The sequence below is a fragment of the Rutidosis leptorrhynchoides genome, chromosome 1 (assembly GCF_046630445.1).
Source record: "Rutidosis leptorrhynchoides isolate AG116_Rl617_1_P2 chromosome 1, CSIRO_AGI_Rlap_v1, whole genome shotgun sequence".
Taxonomy (NCBI): domain Eukaryota; kingdom Viridiplantae; phylum Streptophyta; class Magnoliopsida; order Asterales; family Asteraceae; genus Rutidosis; species Rutidosis leptorrhynchoides.
Window position 1 is genome coordinate 291,548,528 of NC_092333.1, and position 10,270 is coordinate 291,558,797.

The 10,270-nt window shown below is 35.8% G+C and overlaps 1 protein-coding gene across 1 annotated transcript; it reads left to right on the forward strand.

The window, feature by feature from the left end:
• The first annotated feature begins 6,805 nt into the window (after window positions 1-6,805).
• On the forward strand, window positions 6,806-8,879 carry LOC139898495 (uncharacterized). The gene is made up of 5 exons (XM_071881241.1): window positions 6,806-7,530; window positions 7,715-8,057; window positions 8,178-8,326; window positions 8,429-8,451; window positions 8,500-8,879. The coding sequence occupies exons 1-5, from the start codon at window positions 6,806-6,808 to the stop codon at window positions 8,877-8,879; spliced, it is 1,620 nt and encodes a 539-aa protein (XP_071737342.1).
• Window positions 8,880-10,270: the final 1,391 nt, after the last annotated feature.

Here is a 10,270-nt window from a genome sequence, read left to right on the forward strand (position 1 = left end):
TGTTTCTTCAGGTTTTAGTTTTTCTTTTTCTAAACCAGCTTCTAATTCTTTTAATTCTTTCTTAAGTTGTTCTATAATTTCATAATCCCCTTTAATAGCTTCCCATCTTCTATCTAAATATGTTTTCCAAAAAGTATTTAATTCAGAACACTTAATCTGTACTCTAGAACTCATAACTTTAATTCTAATTCTATTTGTTTTTTCCATATTCTTTTCTGAAATCTTTTTCTTGCTTCGTTGTTATAATAATCAACTATGGATAATTCTTCTTCTTTTTTAATTCTTTCTGTTATCGCGGAATATAAGATTTCTAATTGTTTTTTATTATAGTTGTTGGTTTTTATATATTCTAATTGATAGGTTTTTTTACTATAAATTATTTTTAGTTCTAATTCGAGGTTTTCGCTATATATTTCTTTATCAATTTTATTCCTAAATTTGTTGGAAGCTATACTACCAAGTTTGTTCATTTTAAATTCGTTGACTTAAGGTTCGTAAAGTTTGCTGTATATTTTCTATTTTTTCGTCTGCTGTTTCACCTGTTGTTACAGAGATTGGTTTTTCTATTCTTGGTATCCAAACAGATGGTAGGTCTGAGGTTGATTTTCTTCTTTCTATATATTTTTGACCAGTAAATACTTTGGGTGTTTCTAGGTTTAATAGAGGTTCAAAAAGTTTATCTATATATATATTCTATCATCTGTTTTAAAAGTAATACTGTGATGAGAATTTGTTAATGCATAATTAATTTGATATGTAACCGTAAAAGGGTGGTTTCCTTTATACATAAAATTTTTTCTTAATAACTCATATCTTATTGTAATACTTTTGTTTAGATCTTTATCTTTTAGACTTAGGCCTAATTGAATATTTACATCAAATTTAATTTTTCCTTCGGACAAATTTCCTTTTCCTTTTGCTATTATACTTTCATTTTTATCAATTATTCTATCGTCTCTTAATTCTAATTCAATAGGTGTATTACATCCCATGAAGGTACTTTTAAATATAATTTGTATAGTCGATATGTGTACATAAGCTATTTTAGTTCTATCCTTTTCATTCATTTGTTTAATTCTATCGCTTATTTGTTTTCTGTTGATGATAGGAATTAATATATCTCCTTTTGTTTGCTCAATAGGTACAGGTTCTTCTCCTATCATTTTTCCAAAATAAATAATGTTTTTTCTAAATAAAATATCTTTAATTTTCCTTGTTCTATCAAAATTATGTTTTTCAGATAGTGTAAAATTTGTTTTTCTTATTGCTTTTTTATTTATCATAATATCGGTCATAAAACCTGATTCATCTTCTATATTGTCTATAATAGAAATATCTTCTTCTAATTCGTTAGATATGTCTTCTTGATTTTTAGACATATTTTTTTTTTTTTTTAAATTTTTAGAAAATATACCTGAAAGTTTCTTCTTGATTATTTTTGATGTAGATTTCTGGGCGTGCAAGTACTTCTCTTGATGTTGCGTTTTTCTACAAGGCTTCTGAATCGTGCTGCTTGGTTCTTGAATCGTACTACAAGGCTCTGAGACCAGAATTTTTACTACTACGTTGTTGATGCGGAAGTGTTTAATTTTAGGATCGTGAGGATCCGTGTAATATTTACTAGTATTTAATATGAATGCATAATGGATGGTGATTAATGCAATATTCCATGATAGTGGAGAATCTCATATTTCTTGATTTGTAAATGAACGGATGCTAGAAAGAATATAGATAGTGGTGTGCCTTTATGTTAATGGATGATTATACGATATTTGATGAATGATGAATTGTGTTCAATTATATAATGCTCGGATAGGTGTCGCTATTCAGAATCCGTTAGGACTCAACGACGATAGCTCTGCTATTCAGAATCTAATAGACTCAACAGAGAAAACCAAGTGAGGTTTATTATCAAAATACAACCTGATTACAACTGATGACCGAGGCTTCCTTTTATAGGCGAGCCATAGAACTATTTACAGATGCCCTGGACCCGCGCACTACCTATACATAATTGCGCACTGAGGCTTATTTAATTCTACACCGCACACGTAGCTAACATTATTGGATCCTATGGCCTACATGGCCCACACACTAAACACGCGTATGTACAATACAATTATTACAAGGACACGTTATCTATATTACATTATTGGTATGGCCCACGTGGGACCCACTTGATTATCTTTCTTTTGTCTACATCCAGGGGGGGCACGAAACAACGAGAAATAGTACAATGGTTGACTAGATAGGACCGCCTTGATAAGTACCAATCGACCTCCAAAGGACAACGAATGCATTTTTCACTCCGAAAGTTTTTTCTTGAATTTCTCGATAACCGGATTCCAATCACATAAATTTTTCATTTTCGCACCAATTGAAAGACCAAGGTAGATGAAGGAAAAATTGCCGGCTTGACAACTAATTCTCCGGGCAAGTCTACCCTTATAACACACATTAGATAATTTCTACTTCATAATTAATAGAGCGCTAAAAATTTACTTAGAGAAATGACACAAAAACAGAAAGTCACATAGAGAATCTATACGTACGTACCGGAAAAACAACTCATTATACTTGCACGATAGTCAACATTTCTCTGTTCGTTATGTAATATACTCCGTAGTTATAACATTAATTGATTAATATTTTATTCTGTGACAGATTCAAATTTTACTGAAATAAATTTAATATACGTATTATTTTATATATTACTCCGTATATCTTTTGACAGAGTTTGTAAACAAGTAACATAGTTTAAAAAAATACATACATAGTTTAAAATACATAGTATAAAAATAATACATAGTCCACAGATAAAAAATACATAGTTTAAAAAAAATAGACTGACGCATGTACTTTCTTGTCTACTTTTCAGATTTACCCCTTACTTTTTGCCTACATTTTTGTCTTACTTAAATAAAATAAGGGTATAAAAGTATTTTAACCAATTCTTCTAATCTATTTATGAAAGTGGACTATTGAATTGTGATAGACAAAAAAAGAAACCAGGACTATGTAATTGAGACGGAGGGAGTAACAATTAGGTACAGTAATTTACTTAAAGTTACTACTATTACAATATGAATGGATTATGCTGACCTCTTCACAAGAAACATGAACATAGAACACGTTTTTTTTAATCATGACAAAAAAGGAAAAGTAAGTACTCCATTACATAAAAAAGCCAGCTGATTAACAAGCTTTTTATTATCACATTAAACATGTGGTTGATTAAATAGTATTAATTAACTTATTCACCATTCACCATCCAAATAATTAATTAATTATTCTGTAGCTAGCTAGCTCTTTGTGTTTGCAATGGCGGTTTGGAAGGTAATATTTGTGTTCGTATTATTATTTTGCAGTACCAAATGTTATGGTGATGAAGAACGAGATATATATTTGGTGATGGTAGAAGGTGATCCACCCGTAGCCTTTTTGGAAGATAGCATGGTTACTCTTCAATCTGGCAAAAAGCTTGACCCTAACAGGTGACTTAATTTTGATTTTATACATCTATATCTAATCTATATGAATTACTGTATAAATTAAGTTGCTAGTACGTTTAATGTATATATAACCTTGGTTATATATTACAGTTATTTAATTTAATTTTAAATGTAGATGTAGACTTATATATAATACTCCGTAGTAGGAGTAGTAAATTAACCTATGTTCTCATTCTCATCATTGTATGACAGTTGGTAAACATCTAGTTACAGTACTACTTTTTATATAGAGAATTTCAACTTGGTAATTATGCAATATGTATTATTGTGTGGTGCTTAAAGATGACACCTAAGCTACCAATATAGCATCTTCCATTTTCCAATGAGCTTTAACAGCTTTTTCTGCCCATCAAATTACAATTAAACTTTTGATCGTAGGTTAATGATATATCCAATATCCTTTTTACTACATCCACCATATAGTATGCATTAATATGTTGTACTGTACAACATATTAATGTGCAGTTATGAAGGATGTAGTAAAAAGGATATTGGATATATCATTAACCTACGATCAAAAGTTTAATTGTAATTTGATGGGTATATATCATTACCTTTGATTTTATGATGAATCTACAATCAAAAATAATACTCCGTAATCACTAAAAATACGTCTTAATGGACTTTTCTCGTATTTTGACCGAAAATTCTAATAGAGATATTAATGCGGAAATTCTATAAAAAAAAAAAAAAATTGAGATATTCCAAGGTCTTTGTTGGCCGGGACGAGCACTCTCTTTTCTTTGTAAAATTTTTTGCCTTACCAAACAAAACTGACTTCTTACCACCCGCTTAGACCTCTGAACTTCCTTTTTGTTTGGTCTTCTTACCCAAACCGCGAATCGCCTTAGAGTACTTGACTGCATCCAACCCCGTAGAAATAACTCCTCTTTCACCACCCTTATCAAAGCATTAATCGATCTCAACAACCTGGACCAAAGACATGCCATCCTCGACAAACACTATGCCGTCTGATTTATTTTAACATTAAGCTTGAAAGTTTTTATTAAATTCAACACAACACGAACAATTCGTAACTTACTCGATATTAACATGAACCACCTTCTTATCATCCTAGAAAGCTCGAAATTTGAGCAACCCTACTCAGCAAATCAGCTGAGAAAGAGTCAACATGTTCATCCGAGTTGGAGCCCAAAACGTCTTTAACCATCTTCACTTTAGACACTTGAGAAAGAGAATCGCTAGAGTATGTGTTATTGACCAAAAAATCGTCATTGTTGCAGTCATTTCTTGAACGAGTTTTGAATCGCGCCAAATTGAAGAGAGTACACATCGAAAACCCGAATACTTGTAACAACAAAATTGGCCCGCTCCTTAAAAGTGATGCCACCAATAAAACTCGAGATCGGTTGCCTTGAATCATGCAAATCCATCCACACCTGTTTGAAACGTGATCCTGAAGAAAAGGGAATAACGTGTTCCATAAGCAGAAGAAAAATGTGTTCCCTAAAGCAAAGGAAGTTTTCGTACAACTTCGTGTTTGGCTTGTTCCCAAAACATAGAATTGAATTGTTCTCCAAGGATTCTTGTTTCCTTATTTAGCTATTACGTACGCCTGTAAAAATAGGCACATCCCTAGTCGACATATACATACAATTCAATACCCGACATTCACATTTTACTGTTGAATTAAATTCCCTCGCCGGTACTTGAAGACATAATTCTGGAAGAATTGTGGTCTGGAAACCAAGTGCAATACACTCATATCAGAAGTTTTGGATGCCCTGTATACGTTCACGCAAGCGAGGGTAAGCTTGCCCCTCGTGCTGTCAAATGTATATTCTTAGGCTATGGATCTGGAGTAAAAGGCTATCATGTATGGTGTCCATATCTAATGTACATGAAAATCATACATAGTTGTGATCTTACATTTCACGAAAAAGCCCTTCTAAATCCAAACACGAGAAATCAAAGCTCGGAACCTCTCGAAAAAATTGTCGACACTACCACTGATAAGGTGGAGCTTGACTGTGATACACATCTCCAAATAAACACATAACCAATCGGTGCTGCCCAGCCTGAAACTGAACATGAGCATGTTTCTGATGATGCTGATGTACAACAGACCAAACCTGATTATTTGTTGGCTCGTGATCGAGCAAGATGACAAACTGATTATATACATAGCCTTGCGTATGTATATTTTAAGCGTAAAAAGGCTAAAAGCGAGAGCAGCTCAGAGAAATAGAAAGACCGCGAAGGTAACGCGAACGCAAACTAGTGTGAAGTGAAGATTCGCGAACCTTCAGGGTTGCGGAAGACATCTGCAAAGTTATGGCGGATGGCGAACCGCGGACACAAAAAGAGAATTCGCTAAGAATTCCAAACCTATAAATAGGGAGCTTGGCCTCTCATTTTAGGTTGTTGATTTCAAGGAATTGCTCTAGCCTTTGTGATTGACTTGTGATCACGCCCAAGTGTAAATTCACATTGTGTTAACGTAATTTCCTCAAGACCGGGACGAGGTGATTGATCATTGCTTTTCTAAATGAAAAAAGATCATTAGGTCCCTTAAACATCACCAACCACCCATTTCACCCCTTTATTGCACTCAATCTTGGATTAAAGTAACATCTTAATCTAGGATTGATCAATTGGCGCCATCCGTGGGACACACATAAAATTGAATTTGAAATTTTAAATGTCGTAATAACGAATTGATTAATTTCGAGTTTAATTTTAAAATTTTGTACACTGTTTGATGATCTGCAGGTAAACGCGCTGCCGAGATAAAGGCGAAACTGAAATGGCGACAAAAAAGAAAAATAGCAGTTCTGCTAATGTTCTTGATTCGTAAGATTCAACTCCGTTTGATATTTAAACGAGCTCTGACACGAGCAAGCAATTAAAAGAATCGCTTGCTAAAACATCTGAAGGCACTGTGCCTAGTAATGACCCGCAATCAAGCGTTGTGCTTGAGAAAATGGCTGTTGCGCGAAGAAATCCTCAGCAGAATCGCGAAGAATATATTTTGGATGAACTCCGTTCAAAATCTACATCTGCTAATTCGCAAGTGAATGTAGAAAAAAATTTGCCAATTGAAGGCGCTCTTAATATCGCTAAAAAGGTAGGGAAAGAGGCAATAACGCAGAAATTGCTTCATGATCAAGGCCGTGATCTTCAGATACCTCGCAACTATGAATGGCCGATGAATGATGTTTTGTCAAAAGCGCAGAAATTTGTTAATCAAGTTAGTGATGTTGATGTTCATACCCGAGGACGTGGTGCTTTCGGTTCACCAATGCATGCTAAAAACTTCACATAGCCAAATCATGCAGACACTTCAGAAAGTGATCTTGAGGTGGTCAAAATACAGCAAGTCAAACGAAAGCGAAACTCTACGCCGATTCCGCGATGTATGGAAGCAAGGCGAAAATTCACATGCCATCGAAAGAGAGAATGTCCAATCTTTTCTAACAGATATCTTTCACAAGATAGCGCCAAAAGAGATGCAATACAAGTTTGAGCAACCAGATTTTCTCCAGCAAATGATGAAAAAATATTGCGAAGAGGCTAATGACACATGTCCCAAAAAAGCCACGGAAATAACCCTTGTCAATGACAAATTTGTGCCACACATATCTAATTACCCCATTACAACGCCGCCCATTGTGCCCGCAACTCTGGGCGTATATTCGGGGTTAACTGATCCATTGGATTTTCTTCAAAGATTTGAAGGTGTGGTGAGCACTTACAATTGGGACGAGCCTGTAGCGTGTAGAGTATTTCCAATGGTTCTACAGGGGTTAGCACGAGAATGGTTTAATAACCTAAGCACGAGAAGTATTACTGGCTTTATTGAGTTGCGCGAAAAATTTCTGCTGCAGTTTCAAAATTTTCTACCGCAAAAGAAGACTCATATCGAATGCCACGATATTAAACAAGGGTTTAAGGAAACGTTAGCTGCGCTCTTAACTCGCTACGTATATGAATGCCAGAAAATCCCGAATTTACAAGAGGATCAAAAGATTTCAGGTTTTGTGCACGCTATTAATCCGTAGAAGCACCCAACTTTAGTACGAAGATTGCCCAAGGGATGTTCCGCCAACCTTTGCGATAGTTATGAAGGAAACACATGATTACATTCGCTGCGGTGAGGATATTAGCATTGTGCAAACTTGTAGCTGGGGAAAAGATAAAAATTAGCGTGATGATAATGATTCGTACCATGATGGTAACAGCGATGGTTATCGCGATAATAACCGGGGAGGTAATTATCATCGAAGATATAATGGTGGTGGATATGGGCAAAATAGGCACCGTAACAATGATAACCAAGGTTACAATAATCGCGACAGGAACTCTTCACGCAAATGGAGTAGCGATTCATTTAGCATTGTTGCCACGTTATCAAAGACACCAAAGGAGATATTGCTTCAAGATCGAGTTTCTCGAGCTTTTGCGGATCCTATGGCATTGTCAGACAACAATAGGCGGGATAAATCGAAGTTTTGCATTTTCCATGATGATCACGGCCATGATACCAATAGGTGTCGCGACCTGGTTGAATTAATTGCGGAAGTGGTTACTCAGGGAAGGCTATAACATTTGATAAATGACAAAGCGAGTAGCACAGCGAATGCAGTGATTGTGCAAAATGGGGCAAATACTCCTAAGACGGCAATTGTTAATGCCAATGTTTAGCAAGAACGAAAGGCCCCAGCAGTAAAAAATTTGAGTGTGAAGTTTGTGGGTAGGAAGGAGAATTTGCAAGAGGTGAAGGTTATAAACATGGTGGAAATAAATCATGAGGCTTTTGAGCGGGCTGTTTATGCCGCTAATATGGAAGAATGGTGAAATGTACTGATACCTTTGCCGCCAATACAAAGTGGTGGATTTTCAGAAGAACCCATTATGGTTTCTTGCAACATAGCTGATATGGGAATTATGATCAGGAAGGTGCATGTGGATACAGGAAGTAGTGTTGATGTTATGTATGAATTTTTTTTCCAAAAATTACCTTAAGAAATCAAGGCGAGCTTGAAGCCTACTGCGGTTTCGCTCTCTGGTTTCTCCGGTGAATCGTCATGGCCCATAGGGCAGTTGGAATTGGATGTTGAATTGGTAGATGAATTTGATGCTGCGTTAAAGCGAAAGGTGAAATTGAATTTGTATGTTTTGCGTAGCGCTTCATGCTATAACATGTTGCAAGGGCGTACAACGTTGCATCAGTTGGGCGCCATTTCATCTACAATTCATGGAATTGTTAAATTTGCAACGTGCAGAGGTATTGTAACATTAAACTCTACGATCACAGAGGAGGTGTGTACGATATTAGCTGCATGGGAAAATGTTGGTGTGGAAGGCCACATGATGGCAGATAATAGTAAGGAGAAAGCATTTTGAATAAACACAGAAGTCTTAGCAATTTCCAAACGATGTGCGCTGATAGTTAAGCGAAATAGAGTACAAGTAGGCTGATAGTATAACCAAATTGGAATTGCAACATTCGCGCTATAGTATAAGTCGTGAAACTAGCATGTAATCCACTTCATTTTATTATTCGAATTAATAAAGTTTGTTCAATATTTTGTGAACTTTAATATGAAAAAAGTGATAGAATTATAACGCAAAAATATGCAAGGTCGCATACTTGAAATTTCAAACTTTTGCGTTGTAGACATACATATACCTAAGGATCGCTATGGTGGACTTAGAATATTCATGATATGTAAAAGATTGTTTCACAATAGTACGTGTTTGTTATGTGCACAATAGCGAACATGGAGGTTGCAAAGGGCAAGTCTAGAAATCATGAGTACATTAATCAAGCGTTATATAAATAAAATAACAGTTGCAACTGAAAGAAAGAAAATATTTCATTATAAACCCGCAAAGTATGTGCGGCAAAAAACACAAAATACGCAATGATAATTGCGGATGGTAGAATTACAAATTAGCTAAAATACTAAGGACTTAAAGTTTTAAATTAATTACATCATCTACGGTAGCATCGTCCCTCTCGCTAAGTTCAATGAGCGAGGGGATATCAATCTTCACAACCGCTTGTTCAGCCTCCTTTAAATCTAACGTTGCATCCTCAGTTTCGCATATTTGTGAGGAAATGTTGTCAGGAAGCGAGGAGGGAAGATTGACGACGCTGCTAAGCAAGTCAAAAAATATACAGCGAGTATGCAGCTTCAAAGCTGCGACATAGTCCCCGAACTTTTATGTAACGGATACGGAGTCCATTATCTTGTACCCGAGCTTGGGCAAATACTTTAGAAGTTTGCGGAATTGATCTTCCGCAGTTTTCGTTTTTCTAAGGCATTCGCAGCCTTTTCTTCTGAAGTACTAAGTTGGCGCTTAAGTTTCAAATTTTCTTTTTCAAGACGTTTAACCTTAGCGCGTTCCGCTTTGAGCTCCTTGAACACTCGAGAATTGCGCTCAAGCCCATCGAGTTCAGAGCAAACTACGCTAAAGCAGTTTTGGACTGTAATTCCCTCCGCTTCTCTATCTCCAAGATTACGATATTCGTTAAGAACATCTTCAGGTATCGCGTCAGCAAGACGGTGGTACTGATTAGTAGCGCTTTCATGACTTACATGAAGGCGTTATGAAAAGTGGTTAAGCCGTATTGAGGTAATAGTGTTGGGAGGAGAGGCGATTTAATTGAGAATGTTGTCATACGGCATGTTTTCAGTATTCTCAAAAGCGTTGTCAATGTTTTCGGGAATTGCGCCTGGGATGTTGAATTGGACGTTGTCATCGTCATGGGTTAGATCCAACGTAGGCGC